The 17,432-nt window shown below is 42.7% G+C and overlaps 1 protein-coding gene across 1 annotated transcript in view; it reads right to left on the bottom strand.

The window, feature by feature from the left end:
- Positions 1–17,432, bottom strand: part of ythdc1 (YTH N6-methyladenosine RNA binding protein C1) — a 37,177-nt gene that overhangs the window by 5,421 nt on the left and 14,324 nt on the right. Inside the window, exons 4-11 of the mRNA XM_020473059.2 lie at positions 17,022–17,388; positions 14,037–14,185; positions 12,977–13,085; positions 12,229–12,346; positions 11,904–11,988; positions 9,591–9,760; positions 6,036–6,115; positions 4,785–4,821 (exon numbers count right to left, since the gene is read on the bottom strand). Coding sequence (XP_020328648.1) covers positions 4,785–4,821; positions 6,036–6,115; positions 9,591–9,760; positions 11,904–11,988; positions 12,229–12,346; positions 12,977–13,085; positions 14,037–14,185; positions 17,022–17,388 — 1,115 coding nt within the window. The remainder of the gene's footprint in view (positions 1–4,784; positions 4,822–6,035; positions 6,116–9,590; positions 9,761–11,903; positions 11,989–12,228; positions 12,347–12,976; positions 13,086–14,036; positions 14,186–17,021; positions 17,389–17,432) is intronic.

Below are 17,432 nucleotides of genomic sequence, written 5' to 3'. Positions count from 1 at the left end.
AGCAGGTCATCGTCAAGCAAATAACTGTAGGTCTCATGGTAATGGGGCAGGTAGCCTAGTGGTGGTTAGAGTGTTGGACTAGTAACCGGAAGGTTGCAAGATAGAATCCCCGAGCTGACAAGGTAGAAATCTGTCGTTCTGCCCCTGAACAAGGCAGTTAACCCACTGTTCCCAGGCAGTCATTGAAAATAAGAACTTGTTCTTAACTGACTTGCCTGGTTAAATAAAGGTATTTAAAAATATATATATATATCTAACCCGAATTGTGGATGGCTGTAACCCTAACCATATATATAGGGTTACAGCCATCCACAATTCGGGTTAGATATATATCTAAAAAAAAATTTTTTAAATTTTTTAATTTGACCGTTAACTAATACACATTTAGCATCTCCTGGTTTCCACACACTGCCAATGATGCAGACCTTTGGAACATCCACATAAAAAAAAGGTCTAATAAATCCATGTAATATAGCCTACAGCGTCACACAAAAACACTATTTAAAAAACAACAAAGAACAGGTTGTCTATTTCAAAAGAACAGAATAGCAAGAGTTGTCCTTATGTTAGGTCCTGATCTGGCTATGCCATACGGCTGTGGGCTACACTAGTTTATTTAACAGACAAGATTTGCTTAGAATTCTGTGGCATTATTATATAGCATTAAGAAAACAATTGAACATAGCTGAATAAATAAGGTTCAAATTAAGAGGTCCTCCTAAATGCTTAAGAGTTATTTATGTAACTTCCGTTTATGTTTGGATGTTTAATGCATATGATCCCCTTCTCCCAGAGTGCTGCTAAGCACCACTCACATGGCTCTCCATCACGTAATCTGGTCTTTCTCAACAAGTGAATACAGACACGCCGGGGACCGAACTAGAATAGAAAACTCTAAAGTTTCCAAAACTGTTAAATTAAATGTCTGAGTATAACAGAACTGATTTGGCAGGCGAAAAAAATGAGAAAAATCCATTCAGGAAGTAGGATTTTTGTTGTTGTAGTTTTCTATTCAATGCCATTACAGGATCCATAGACTTAGGACTCATATTGCAGTTCCTATGCCTTCCAATAGATGTCAGTCTTTAGAAATGGTTTCAGGCTTGTATTCTGAAAAATGAGGGAGTAAGATCAGTCTGAATGAGTGGACCCCGTCACAGAGCCTTTTCATGCGCGCAACCGAGAGAGCCTTTCTTGTTTACCTTTTATATTGACAACGTTATTGTCCATATAATGCGCTCTCGAAACAGCCTATGGAATAAAAGTCTGGCTTTTATTGCTCAATCTAATTTACGCAAATATTTTTTTTTACAAAAATGGCACAATGAACACACGCTCAAACCCACACACTTGCCCCTTTAAGTCGATCTGTAGTGGCTACATCCATTTTTGGACACCAACTTTTAGAACATTCCAAGGATTCTCTTTATTTTTTCTACATTGTAGAATAATAGTGAAGACATCAAAACTACAAAATAACACATGGAATCATGTAGTAACCAAAAAAAAGAGTTAAATCAAAATATATTTTTGATTCTTCAAAGTAGCCACCCTTTGCCTTGACAGCTTTGCACACGCTTGGCATTCTCTCAACCAGCTTCATGGGGAATGCTTTTCAAACAGTCTTGAACGAGGTACCACATATGCTGAGCACTTTTTGGCTGTTTTTCCTTCACTCTGCGGTGCAACTCATCTCAAACCATCTCAATTGGGTTGAGGTCAGGTGATTGTGGAGGCCAGGTCTTCTGATGCAGCACTCCATCACTCTCCTTGATCAAATAGCCCTTACACAGCCTGGAGGTGTGTATTGGGTCAATGTCCTGTTGAAAAACAATTCATAGTCTGCGGTTGGAACCAAACATCTCAAATTTGCACTCGTCAGACCAAATGAATGAATTCCACCGGTACAATGTCCATTGTTCGTGTTTATTGGCCCAAGAAAGTCTCTTCTTATTGTTGACCTTTAGTAGTGGTTTCTTTGCAGCAACTCGACCATGAGGGCCTGATTCACACGGTCTCCTCTGAACAGTTGATGTTGAGATGTGTGTTACTTGAACTCTGAAGCATTTATTTGGGCTGGTAACTCTAATGAACCTATCCTCCGCAGCAGAGGTACCTCTGGGTCTTCCTTTCCTGTGGAGGTCCTCCTGAGAGCCAGTTTCATCATAGCGCTTGATGGTTTTTGTGACCGCACTTGAAGAAATGTTCAAAGTTCTTGAAATTTTCCACCCCTACCATATCACAACACAACTGATGGGCTCGAACACATCTTTAATTAATACATTTATTTAACTAGGCAAGTCAGTTAAGAACAAATTCTTATTTCCAATGACGGCCTACCCCGGCCAAACCCCAACGACGATGGGCCAATTGTGCGCCGCCCTACGGGACTCCCAATCACGGCTGGTTGCGATACAACCTGGAATCGAACCAGGGTCTGTAGGGACGCCTCTAGCACTGAGCCATTCTGGAGCCCGAAGGTAAGAAATTCACAAATTCACACCTGTTAATTGAAATGCATTCCAGGTGACAACCTCATGAAGCTGGTTGAGAGAATGCTAAGAGTATGCAAAGCTATCATCAAGGCAAAGGATGGCTACTTTGAAGAATCTCTTGTAAAAAATATATATATATTTTGATTTGGTTCCATGTGTTATTTCATAGTTACTTCTACAATGTAGAAAATAGTAAAAAGAAAAGAAAAACCGTTGAATGAGTTGGTGTGTCCAAACTTTTGACTGGTACTTTACATCTCCATTGATTCTTGAATATAACTTGTAAATGTCTCATGAGCTTCGTTCAGCTGTTACACTCGATCAGAACGCAAAATATAAGCTTGTTTTTTTAATCCAATGTCTGTAAACATTGTAGATGTCTATTCATCTGAGCGGGGTTACATTTCTCCAGGCCCATCCCAAAACAGAGACGGGGGCATCTTTTGTTATCGTTTCATCTTGTGGACTTGCCCTTTAAACAGCTGCATATTAGCAAGATATCAAAGTGTCACCAACTAAACAGGTAACTGTGCCCTGTAGCAAATGCAGCATATGACATTCATTTATCACATGTAAATAGCACTTTTCAATAGTGCTCAAAGCCATTCCATGGGCACAGTGTTTACTTTTCAACTTGAATCAAATGAGCCCAATCAGTCCTCCGTGACAATTAAATCATAAACAGAGTAGGGCTGGCTAATACATCCTTAGTTTTGGGGTCATGCTCAGGTAAAACAACTTTTCTAATCTATACTTCTATATTTCCAAGTCCTATTCTTGAATGTCAAGGGGTATAACATTTATAGGAATGACTGGTTTTTAATGTAAAGATGTCATTTAATCATATTATTATAATGTAGTAGAAAGTGATGGGTTAGATGAAGCCTACGTAACCAACAAACTAACATCCATACATGGCCAGCTATTTAAACTTTAACATTGATTTATCCTGCAAGAGAAGTCGTTCAGTTGGTAACATGTATTAGAAAACGACAAATGTCTCGTAAGGGGATAGTACATCTAAAAGTGAAAGTAATTTGATTACGTAATTGAGTTTGGGTAATTGAAAAGTTACTTTAATGATTACAATTTAGAAAGTAACCTAGCCAACCCGGATGCTAAATAGAAGGATAAAGACGGCATTGATGCTAAGTAATAGGATAAAGACGGCATTGATGCTAAGTAATAGGATAAAGACGGCATTGATGCTAAGTAATAGGACAAAGACGGCATTGATGCTAAGTAATAGGACGAAGACGGCATTGATGCTAAGTAATAGGACAAAGACGGCATTGATGCTAAGTAATAGGACAAAGACGGCATTGATGCTAAGTAATAGGACAAAGACGGCATTGATGCTAAGTAATAGGATAAAGACGACATTGATGCTAAGTAATAGGATAAAGACGGCATTGATGCTAAGTAATAGGATAAAGACGGCATTGATGCTAAGTAATAGGATAAAGACGACATTGATGCTAAGTAATAGGATAAAGACGGCATTGGTGCTAAGTAATAGGATAAAGACGACATTGATGCTAAGTAATAGGATAAAGACGGCATTGATGCTAAGTAATAGGATAAAGACGGCATTGATGCTAAGTAATAGGATAAAGACGGCATTGATGCTAAGTAATAGGATGAAGACGGCATTGATGCTAAGTAATAGGATAAAGACGGCATTGATGCTAAGTAATAGGATAAAGACGGCATTGATGCTAAGTAATAGGATAAAGACGGCATTGATGCTAAGTAATAGGATGAAGACGGCATTGATGCTAAGTAATAGGATAAAGACGGCATTGATGCTAAGTAACAGGATAAAGACGGCATTGATGCTAAGTAACAGGATAAAGACGGCATTGATGCTAAGTAATAGGATAAAGACGGCATTGATGCTAAGTAATAGGATAAAGACGGCATTGATGCTAAGTAATAGGATAAAGACGGCATTGATGCTAAGTAATAGGATAAAGACGGCACTTCTAATTTGCAAGATACATTTTCATTTTGTTTTTGACACAAATGAAAACATGTCACTGACTTGCCCGTGGATTGATTTTTCAGGTCTCAATGAAAGAGTTCGACTAACCACGACCGACAAGCACACGCAGTTACAAGCCTGCTAGTTAGCGGCAGGCGGACGAGTAATATCCACCGTCGTAGTGCAGATGAAGCCGGAGCTGGAATGCGAAGCTAACTGAAGCTGTCATCAATCTACACTAGAGCCTGGGGGGGGGGGGGGGGGTTTAGATTTGGGGTCCACGGTGAGTTATGTCAGGTACTTACCGGTCAACTGGTGGGTTACGTGGAACTGGCATAAAGCCTGTGTAAAGAGAGAAAGCTGATTTACTCCGACTGGCGAATCATGTTCTTTCATGTCCCTGTGGAACATCTGTGTTTACAGACACACTAGTTGCCAATTTCAACATGTTTTGTCCTAATACTGCTACATCGGTAGTCAATAAGAAAAGTAAAAATCAATACTTACTTACAACCTCCTACTCTGATTCATAACATCCAAAGTGGAAAATATCACACAGAAAATTGGAACATTAAAATCTAACCTCTTGCCACTACAGTAAACTGATAGTTGTAACAGTAATAAGTCAGCTAGACTAAACATCGGTCATCTGGATCTGGCTTCAACTCTGTTACATTTGTTGTCGATATGGATTTCAAAATGAGCCTTTACTGGTAAACTCAAGCATGTTTCATGAGTACATCGTTCAGATACCAGTAAAAGGACAAGACAGACCAACACAAACGTCAGCGGGTGGCCGTACTGTCACCTTTGACCACAATGGCCGTCATTTTCTGTTAATTTCCAGACGTGTCTTCATGTTTGATCACAATCGTTCGTCGACACCCAGCAGGAGATCTACTGCACATGGCCGACGTTCCTGTTGGTCCAGCTCGTCCTTATAACTGACATTGACCGGTACCAATACAATTGGTAAATACTAGTTGTGTGCCCAAATGGCCCAGTTCCTTAAATAAATAACAAATACAATTGAAATATATATAACAAATACAATTGAAATATATATAACAAATACAATTGAAATATATATAACAAATACAATTGAAATATATATATATATATATATATATATATATATATATATATATATATATATATATATATATATATATATATATATATATATATATATATATATATATATATATATATATATATATATATATATATATATATATATATATATATATATATATATATATATATATATATATATATATATATATATATATATATATATATATATATATATATATATATATATATATATATATACACACACTGCTTTTGACCAGAGCCATTTGGACCCTGGTCTAAAGTAGTGCACTATATAGGGAATAGGGGACCCCATAGGACCCTGGTCTAAAGTAGAGCACTATATAGGGAATAGGGGGCCCCATAGGACCCTGGTCTAAAGTAGAGCACTATATAGGGAATAGGGGACCATCTGGGATACATGTCCATGCTGGACCAATACATATGGCAGTAATAGTAACCTGGTCTCTGTGGGAACTCGGCTGGATAGTCAATCCTTGGGCGTTTCCTGTTGTGAATGTCATATTCCTCGGGCCGACGCCTACATGAATTAGGTAAACAATTGAGACAAGCACCACGATACAGCACAGCATCCTAGTTGCCCTAAGTCATAATAGAACTGTGTAAAACATCTAGTATCATCTGAAAAGCACATGTATACACCAAAACATTTACATGAACTAGTAAAAAACACAAAAAAAACACCTATTGACAGATTGGGAAACAAATTGATTTAAGCCATATCACCATTCTGTCTCTTCTGATCTCATCCACCTCCATAAAGGGGGAAACTTAATTCATGACCAAAATTCAGGATGCATTTCATTGAATCTTGACAGTATTTCCAAATACTTTTTTTTTTTTAAACACTAAACATGTAGAGACAGTTATAATGAGCAGACTGCATCAATCAACCATTATATTCTGAATGATATCTGACTGCATCAACCATTATATTCTGAATGATATCTGACTGAATCAACCCTTATATTCTGAATGATATCTGACTGCATCAACCCTTATATTCTGAATGATATCTGACTGCATCAACCCTTATATTCTGACTGATATCTGACTGCATCAACCCTTATATTCTGACTGATATCTGACTGAATCAACCCTTATATTCTGACTGATATCTGACTGAATCAACCATTATATTCTGACTGAATCAACCATTATATTCTGACTGATATCTGACTGAATCAACCATTATATTCTGAATTATATCTTACTGGTTGTGGACAGTTCCATTAAAACAGTGAATTGACCAGTAAGTTTTTTTTGTTCAGATCGGTCCTATGATAGTTCAACTCATTCTGTAGCTAAAACAGGATGTTTACAGTACTGTAACTATTGGAAGTACACCCTAGTTACCTGTTTGGGGATAGTTTGAGGTATCACTTGTCTCCAATAAGGAGCTAGAGTTCTATTCTAACAGCTTCTGACTAGCCATCAATAACCACGTTAGCACTAAGTGAATGATCATTACTCCACAACACAACTTTCCATTTTCAATTCAAAAATCAACCAGATACCAAAATGTTGTTTTGTTTTTACAGCTGGGATAATGACTGTCTACAGGAAAATGAAGAAAGAGCCGGTTAAAATTGTAACATACCGCTTTCTTGTAGTTTTGTGACCTGTTACCGTTGACATATATTAAGATATCAAAAGTTCATATAGACAGTCCATCTTACGGTTTACAGCCACAAAGACATTACAAGGATGGGGCCGGGCTGGGGAGGGCAAAGGGGGTGATTGATAAGGGTGATTGATGCAGTCCATTGCAATCGAAAAGACCAGGGGACGAACTTCACGTCGGCCATTTTATAAAACCAAAAAGGTGACGGCCCCCTTTTGGCTTAGAACATCCCTTCCTTGTGGCGTTATTCTCAGTCCATTGAGGCCTTAAAAAGGAAAGGAGTGGGGTTGTATCATTCTGCCAGTGGGTCTCCTCCTACCTTATTCTCAGTCCTTTAGGTTAGGGTATGGAAACACTCCTGTCCTTTAGGAAACACTCCTAACCTAGTCCTTTAGGTCAGGGTATGGAAACACTCCTGTCCTTTAGGTTAGGGTATGGAAACACTCCTGTCCTTTAGGAAACACTCCTAACCTAGTCCTTTAGGTCAGGGTATGGAAACACTCCTGTCCTTTAGGTTAGGGTATGGAAACACTCCTGTCCTTTAGGAAACACTCCTAACCTAGTCCTTTAGGTTAGGGTATGGAAACACTCCTGTCCTTTAGGAAACACTCCTAACCTAGTCCTTTAGGTTAGGGTATGGAAACACTCCTGTCCTTCAGGAAACACTCCTAACCTAGTCCTTTAGGTTAGGGTATGGAAACACTCCTGTCCTTTAGGAAACACTCCTAACCTAGTCCTTTAGGTTAGGGTATGGAAACACTCCTGTCCTTCAGGAAACACTCCTAACCTAGTCCTTTAGGTTAGGGTATGGAAACACTCCTGTCCTTTAGGAAACACTCCTAACCTAGTCCTTTAGGTTTCTCTAACCACCTACCACCAGGTGCCATTCATTCCAGATGAAGAAACTTGAACAAGGAACGGCTGGCAGGCTCTCTCAGCACCACAACCATCTTCAGTCCTGTTTGGTTGTGGGGGGGGGGGGGCAGTGACTGACTGACCATTAACCAAAATGTTTTTTTGCGGGTATATGATCTCTTGAAGGGGATGTCGGGGGATTTGGATTGCTGGTGTAAATGGAGCATTGCAACAGGAGGTAGAGAGAACCACACAGCAGAGCCAAGCCCCCTCTCTCTCTCTCTCTCTCTAGGTTGTCGCCAGGTCTCCCAAAAGGCCTACCGCTTTCCAGAACCTTCCAACGCTTTTTTTTTTACTCCCTTTCCAGGCAGCTTTGTAGATAGACACCCACCCCTGCCCATCTGAAGCTACAGGCACACACAGCAGTAGTGTAGATTTCACCACAGGTATACATTATGTATATTCAATAAATGGCCCATGGAGGGAGAGGAAAGTCCCCTGGAAGCATTTAAGACAGCATCATCATTCTCCCCACTCAAATCCATGTGCCATCTTCTGCTTAAATGGAACGGCTCCTTTTTCTAAGTCCCATATATGACTAGGTTTTAACTCGCCAGGATACTCCTGAAAGAAAAGGCTTCGGAAACAAATTTTAAAAAACAAACTTATCTAGACAAATTCATTCAAGCAAACCTGAAGACAAGTGTATTAAAACGCAACTACAACTTAAGTGGTTTTAAGTATCATGATGGTATAAATTAAAAATTGCATTCTTTATATTGAGAGATCAAACTAATTAACCACCATCACCTGTAGAGAGAGACAAGCCACACTCAGCCTACTAGCAACGGCCCGGCCCATAGATACTGGGGTTAGCAACGGCCCGGCCCATAGATACTGGGGTTAGCAACGGCCCGGCCCATAGATACTGGGGTTAGCAACGGCCCGGCCCATAGATACTGGGGTTAGCAACGGCCCGGCCCATAGATACTGGGGTTAGCAACGGCCCGGCCCATAGATACTGGGGTTAGCAACGGCCCGGCCCATAGATACTGGGGTTAGCAACGGCCCGGCCCATAGATACTGGGGTTAGCAACGGCCCGGCCCATAGATACTGGGGTTAGCAACGGCCCGGCCCATAGATACTGGGGTTAGCAACGGCCCGGCCCATAGATACTGGGATTAGCAACGGCCCGGCCCATAGATACTGGGATTAGCACTGGCCCGGCCCATAGATACTGGGATTAACACTGGCCCGGCCCATAGATACTGGGGATAAGACTGGCCCGGCCCATAGATACTGGGGTTAAGACTGGCCCGGCCCATAGATACTGTGGAGCTGTGGTACGGGGTCCTTAGCAACAGCCCAGAGGATGTCAGCAGGTTTCCCTCTTCGCTGGGATGTGATGAGAGCATTCTGGAAGGGGCGGTTAGACCATCAGATCAGAACACTGCTCCGGGGCATCATGTCACGCCGACACCAGAGCTCACTAGCAGTCCAAAGAATATTTCTAACCTTCCCAGGTCGCCTCGGGCGGGTTCTCTGTGCGGCGGGCGTCCTCGAGAACGCGGCTCCGAAGGCATCCTCCGCTTGTGTCGCATTTTATGAATAACTTGATACAAGTCAATGCTCTCGTCCTGGGGGAACAGCATGCACAGCTGCATCCCACATCCTGGTTCGATCTCCTGGTGGTCCCGAGGAGGGGGGAGACACAGATCGGTAGATAAAAAATAAAATAAAAATTAGAATTAGTGTGAAAATACATAAATATAAAATACAGAGCATTGTGAAAGTATTCAAGACCCCATTCTCTTTTTCCACATTGTTACATTACAACCTTATTCAAAAACAGTTGCTAATATATGCATAGTATTAGTATATGTGGATAGAAAACACTCTGAAGTTTCTAAAACTGTTTGAATGATGTCTGTGAGTATAACAGAACTCATATGGCAGGCAAAAACCTGAGAAGAAATCCAAACAGGAAGTGAGAAATCTGAGGTTGGTCGATTTTCAACCCAGCCCCTATTGAATTCACAGTGGGATATGGATGAAGTTGCACTTCCTAGGGCTTCCACTAGATGTCAACCGTCTTAACTTGAATGAGGCTTCTGTGTTGTGGGCCTGAATAAGAGCTGAATGACCTGCGTTTCATTGCATCTCTAGACACAAAGGAATTCTCTGGTTGGAACTTTATTGAAGAGTTATGATAACAACACCCTAAAATTGATTCTAAACTTAGTTTGAAATGTTTCTTCGACCTGTAATATAACTTTTTGTCTTAGGTTATGCGGGAACCTGCACCAGCGTTTGGATAGGTGTACCAAACACGCTAACAAAAGTAGCTAATTGGACATAAATAACGGACATTATCGAACAAATCAAGCATTTATTGTGGACCTGGGATTCCTGGGAGTGCATTCTGATGAAGATCAAAGGTAAGGGAATATTTAGCATGTGATTTCTGGTTTCTGTTGGCTCCAACATGGCGGCTAATTGTATTATTTTTCTGAGCGCCGTCTCAGATTATTGCATGGTTTGCTTTTTAAAGTTTCTTTGAAATCAGACACAGCGGTTGCATTAAGGAGAGGTATATCTATAATTCCATGTGTATAACTTGTATTATCATCTACATTTATGATGAGTATTTCTGTTGAATGATGTGGCTATGCAAAATCACTGGATGTTTTTGGAACTAGTGAACGTAACGCGCCAATGTAAACATTTTTTTTTATATAAATATGAACTTTATCAAACAAAACACACATGTATTGTGTAACATGAAGTCCTATGGGTGTCATCTGATGAAGATCAAAGGTTAGTGATTAATTTTCTCTCTATTTTGTGACTCCTCTCTTTGGCTGGAAAAATGGCTGTGTTTTTCTGTGACTTGGCGGTGACCTAACATAATTGTTTGTGGTGCTTTCGCTGTAAAGCCTATTTGAAATCGGACACTGTGGTGGGATTAACAACAAGATTACATTTAAAAAGGTTATAAGATACATGTATGTTTGAGGAATTTTAATTATGAGATTTCTGTTGTTTTGAATTTGGCGCCCTGCACTTTCACCTGCCGTTGTAATATCGATCCTGTTAATGGGATTTCAGCCATAAGTAAAGGGTCTGAATACTTTTTTTTAACCCCTTTTTCTCTGTAATTTCGTGGTATCCAATTGTTTAGTAGCTACTATCTTGTCTCATCGCTACAACTCCCGTACGGGCTCGGGAGAGACGAAGGTTGAAAGTCATGCGTCCTCCGAAACACAACCCAACCAAGCCGCACTGCTTCTTAACACAGCGCATCCAACCCGGAAGCAAGCCACACCAATGTGTCGGAGGAAACACCGTGCACCTGGCAACCTTGGTTAGCGTGCACCCTTAACCTGGATCGCCACAGGAGTCGCTGGTGGCACAGCTGCAATACAGCGCCCTTAACCACTGCGCCACCCGGGAGGCCCTAGGGTCTGAATACTTATGTAAATGTGATATTTCTGTTCTTTTGCTAATATTTCTCAGAACCTGTTATTGATTTGTCATTATGGGGTATTGTTTGTAGATTGATGAAGGGGGAAAACTATTTAATCTGTTTTTAGGATCGGGCTATAACAGTTTTTTTTTTTTAAAGTGGAAAAAAGTCAAGGGTTTTGAATACTTAGCGAATACACTGTATAGGCAGCAGATGCGTTTATACAAACAACTTAACAAAATGTATGATAGACCTCAGCAGGAATCATACCCACTATCCTAGAGTGACAAGCTCTAGAAAGTGATCGACGCAGAACCAAAAGACCAAGGACAGCATAAGATAGATAGATGAAGAATGTCTACCTGTCCGTCTCGGCCGATCTTTACAGGCTTGTGTTCGTTCCACGGGTTGGAAAGGTGAGCCGTTTTAGTGAACGGCAACTCCCGTCTGAAAACAAGCCATTTAGATGATTCCTTTATTAAAAAAATTTAATAAAAAATCATGTTCATATTTCTGGCTGCTACCACAATGCCAGTAAAGACATGATACGTTTACAAACTCCCCATGTAGTGCACTGCTTTAGACCTAAATCTTATGGGCCCGGGTCAAAAGGAGTGCACTCTATAGAGAATAGGGTGCCATTTGGAACATACCTCATGTCTTTGAGGATAAGCCAGAAGCGTTTACCTGCAGATCCAGTGGATTTTGAAAACCCCACCCAGCATCTTGGCGTTCATCCCAGCAGGCAGGACCCAGTGGATGGGAGACCCTCCATGATGGGACTCCGAGGACAGCCTGGCAAAACCTGCACACACAGGATGACAGACCATATTCAGTACACTATGCACAGGACGACCTCCGCACGGGGCCGATGGCGCGCGTCGACCCCCGCACGGGGCCGACGGCGCGCGTCGACCCCCGCACGGCATGATAACATCAGGGATGTGATCCAAGAACAAGATAGAAAACCAAGATGTTGTCTCAGGTAGGGCTGTTAATTCCTGGAAGATCCAGTGTCTGCAGGTTTTCGCTCCTCCCTTGTACTTGCTTGATGTCTAAGGTTATCGATTAGTTAGGAAGTACAATAGGGCTCTGGGACCTCATCAACCGTGCCTGATCATTAGCCAACCATCATTATAAATACTGTGCATTCAACACCTCCATTTCCCTCAAAATAAACTATATTTAGTTGCAATACAATTGATCGACAACAAGAAGCTGTGCGTTCTCTTGATCTGAGATTCGTGTGGAGATACGGCCACCTTCCCGTCGAGTAAAAAAAAAATGGACCAATCACAACCTTGTGTGAAAAGTGGCGCACGCTAGTTTTAAAGTCTTATTTGTGCCTTTCATAAATGAGGCCCCTGGTGAAAAGTAGTGCACTACTTATATATATATATATATAGGGAATAGGATTCCATTTAAGCCCGTTTACCTTGGAACTTTCCACTCTCCCTGACTGAGAAGACCAGGATGACGCTGCGGGCAGAACGGAAGGCGGCGTTCAGCTTCTTCTCGTTCACAGGCAGAGTGGACCACACTCCCTGTCAATAACAACCAACATAAACCACTTGCTTGTTTGTGTTCAGCATCAGTCAATATTACCGTACAGATTATTTTTTTTAAGTACATATAAACAGACAATTAGATTGATGGCGGTCATTTGTGTTTTGTACATTCTATATCAATTTATTTAGTTAAATAAAAGCTATTTTCACATCAGCAGTTATCACAGCACGCTGAACTGTTATCACAGCACGCTGAACTGTTATCACAGCACGCTGAACTGTTATCACAGCACGCTGAACTGTTATCACAGCACGCTGAACTGTTATCACAGCACGCTGAACTGTTATCACAGCACGCTGAACTGTTATCACAGCACGCTGAACTGTTATCACAGCACGCTGAACTGTTATCACAGCACGCTGAACTGTTATCACAGCACGCTGAACTGTTATCACAGCACGCTGAACTGTTATCACAGCACGCTGAACTGTTATCACAGCACGCTGAACTGTTATCACAGCACGCTAAACTGTTATCACAGCACGCTAAACTGTTATCACAGCACGCTGAACTGTTATCACAGCACGCTGAACTGTTATCACAGCACGCTGAACTGTTATCACAGCACGCTGAACTGTTATCACAGCACGCTGAACTGTTATCACAGCACGCTGAACTGTTATCACAGCACGCTGAACTGTTATCACAGCACGCTGAACTGAGAACCAAGCAGCTGAGAAAGCAGAAGTCTAAGCACAGTGGAAATACTCCTTAGAAGAAACCTAGAGAGGAACCAGGCTCTGAGGGGTGACCAGTCCTCTACTGGCTGTACTGGGTAGACCAGAGGAACCAGGCTCTGAGGGGTGACCAGTCCTCTACTGGCTGTACTGGGTAGACCAGAGGAACCAGGCTCTGAGGGGTGACCAGTCCTCTACTGGCTGTACTGGGTAGAGATTGAGAGACTAAGTTAAGATAGAGAAGTGCACCTTAGCCTTGGCCAGGGAGACGTTCTCATGGTTGTTGCTCTTGATCAGGAAGAAGCGTGCGTCTCGTAGGATGTACTTCAGCTTGCTGGTCTGATCCTTGCGGACGGCTCGGACTGAGGAGGATAGCTTCTCATGCTTCTTCTCAGAACCTGGAGGACAAGAAAAAATAATAATAAATCACATAAAATCCAAAGTAATTACAAGAGTCGGCTGGATGGCCGAGCAGCCTAAGATCAGTGGAGTAAAGCTCGCCTAAGATCAGTGGAGTAAAGCTCGCCTAAGATCAGTGGAGTAAAGCTCGCCTAAGATCAGTGGAGTAAAGCTCGCCTAAGATCAGTGGAGTAAAGCTCGCCTAAGATCAGTGGAGTAAAGCTCGCCTAAGATCAGTGGAGTAAAGCTCGCCTAAGATCAGTGGAGTAAAGCTCGCCTAAGATCAGTGGAGTAAAGCTCGCCTAAGATCAGTGGAGTAAAGCTCGCCTAAGATCAGTGGAGTAAAGCTCGTCGCCATTGGACTCTGGACTAGTGGAAACGCGTTCTCTAGACTCATGAATCACGCTTCACCATCTGGCAGTCCGACAGACAAATCTGGGTTTGGCAGATGCCAGGAGAACGCTACCTGCCACAATGCATAGTGCCAACTGTAAAGTTTGGTGGAGGAGGAATAATGGTCGGGGCTGTTTTTCATGGTTTGGGCCCCTTAGTTCAAGTGAAGGGAAATCTTAACACTACAGTATACAATGACATTCTAGATGATTCTGTGGTTCCAACTTTGTGGCAACAGTTTGGGGAAGGTTCTTTCCTGTTTCAGCATGACAATGACCCTTGTGCACAATGTGAGGTCCATACAGAAATGGTTTGTCGAGATCGGTGTGGAAGAACTGGACTGGCCTGCACAGAGCCCTGACCTCAACCCCATCGAGCACCTTTGGGATGAATTGAAACGCCGACTGCCAGCCAGGCCTAATCCCCAACATCAGTGCCCGACCTCACTAATACTCTTGAGGCTGAATGGAAGCAAGTCCTCGCAGCAATGTTCCAACATCTAGTGGAAAGCCTTCCCAGAAGAGTGGAGGCTGTTATAGCAGCAATTTTCCAACATCTAGTGGAAAGCCTTCCCAGAAGAGTGGAGGCTTTTACAGCAGTAAAAGAGGGGACCAACTACATATTAATGCCCATGATTTTGGAATGAGATGTTGGATGAGCAGGTGTCCACATACTTTTGCTCATGTAGGCATCTGGATTGATTAGAGCCATGTTTCAGAAAGCATGTTGATGAGTTAAGAATGAACTAACACGGCCTTCCTATATAAAATAACAGCAGAAAACTAATTATTCAGTTGATATTCACACTGCTTATAGACTATGAGGATATAATTTATATGAATGTAGCTGTATTGAAGAGCTACTGGACACAGTTTATGGTAAACACACTAGGCTTTTACGACGGGGCACCAGGTTCAGTACACATCATAGCTTTCTGTATCAGAAAGTAGCCCGGTCACTCTTTGAAAGCTAGATTGATGAATTGCACTGTTATTATAAAGCCCTCCTACATAAACCTCCTGCGGTACCGTCATAGGACAGAGATACCAGACCCGGTTGAGAGATGGCTAACTCTGGAGATACCTTCCATCTCCAACCAGTTAGGTACATCTGCTGTTAGATTTGTGGCACCTTACTGGTAGAATAATCTCCAAGGCTCTCTCAATGGGATGGATTGGTGCCTAAGACAGTCCCAGGCTCTCTCAATGGGATGGATTGGTGCCTAAGACAGTCCCAGGCTCTCTAAATGGGATGGATTGGTGCCTCTAGGACAGTCCAAGGCTCTCTAAATGGGATGGATTGGTGCCTAAGAGTCCCAGGCTCTCTAAATGGGATGGATTGGTGCCTCTAGGACAGTCCAAGGCTCTCTAAATGGGATGGATTGGTGCCTCTAGGACAGTCCAAGGCTCTCTAAATGGGATGGATTGGTGCCTCTAGGACAGTCCCAGGCTCTCTAAATGGGATGGATTGGTGCCTCTAGGACAGTCCCATGCTCTCTAAATGGGATGGATTGGTGCCTCTAGGACAGTCCCAGGCTCTCTAAATGGGATGGATTAGTGCCTAAGACAGTCCCAGGCTCTCTAAATGGGATGGATTAGTGCCTAAGACAGTCCCAGGCTCTCTAAATGGGATGGATTGGTGCCTAAGACAGTCCCAGGCTCTCTAAATGGGATGGATTGGTGCCTCTAGGACAGTCCAAGGCTCTCTAAATGGGATGGATTGGTGCCTAAGACAGTCCCAGGCTCTCTAAATGGGATGGATTGGTGCCTCTAGGACAGTCCAAGGCTCTCTAAATGGGATTGATTGGTGCCTAAGACAGTCCCAGGCTCTCTAAATGGGATGGATTGGTGCCTCTAGGACAGTCCCAGGCTCTCTAAATGGGATGGATTGGTGCCTCTAGGACAGTCCCAGGCTCTCTAAATGGGATGGATTGGTGCCTCTAGGACAGTCCCAGGCTCTCCAAATGGGATGGATTGGTGCCTCTAGGACAGTCCCAGGCTCTCCAAATGGGATGGATTGGTGCCTCTAGGACAGTCCCAGGCTCTCCAAATGGGATGGATTGGTGCCTCTAATTAGACCCAGGCTCTCTAAATGGGATGGATTGGTGCCTCTAATTAGACCCAGGCTCTCTAAATGGGATGGATTGGTGCCTCTAATTAGACCCAGGCTCTCTAAATGGGATGGATTGGTGCCTCTAATTAGACCCAGGCTCTCTAAATGGGATGGATTGGTGCCTCTAATTAGACCCAGTTTCACCCATTTTCTGATACCAGTCATTTCCTTCTTTTTTATTTAACCTTTATTTAACTAGGCAAGTCAGTTAAGAACAAATTCTTATTTTATCTTAATCCATGAAGGGAAGTGAACAGATGTCAGGAGAATGGGATGCAACCAGGATAGTGAAGAGAGAAGAAGAAAGGGTTGTTGAGCAGATGTGTTTACCTGAGGCGTCAGATCCAGACCCAGAGTGAACCGACTCCCCCTCAGAGAACGACACTGAATCAGACTGGGAGTCGCTGGCTTCGCTGCGAGTGTCGTAATCTGGCGGTTCGTTCACAACTCTCTGATCCCCCTCCTCCTGTTCATACTCTTCTTCCTCCTCTTCCTCGTCTTCCTCTGGGCCCTTCTCTCCCTCCTCCTCCTCCTCCTCCTCTTCCTCCATCACTTCTTCTCCCTCCATGTTGGATCGGTCTCCCTCGGAGGACTCAGCCGTGCTGCCCGTCTCCTGGTCTGATGCCTCCTCTTCTGCCTCTTCCTTGGAGGAGGTGCTGACCCTGCCAACACTCCCCTCACTGGGACGCATCAGCTTCTAGACAAGAGGAGAACAGAAAGGCACCAGAGTCTGTATCGCAA

Source organism: Oncorhynchus kisutch, linkage group LG23 (assembly GCF_002021735.2).
Source record: "Oncorhynchus kisutch isolate 150728-3 linkage group LG23, Okis_V2, whole genome shotgun sequence".
Taxonomy (NCBI): Eukaryota; Metazoa; Chordata; class Actinopteri; order Salmoniformes; family Salmonidae; genus Oncorhynchus; species Oncorhynchus kisutch.
Note: the sequence above shows the minus strand (reverse complement) of the source record. Positions and strands in the feature narration are given on the sequence as shown.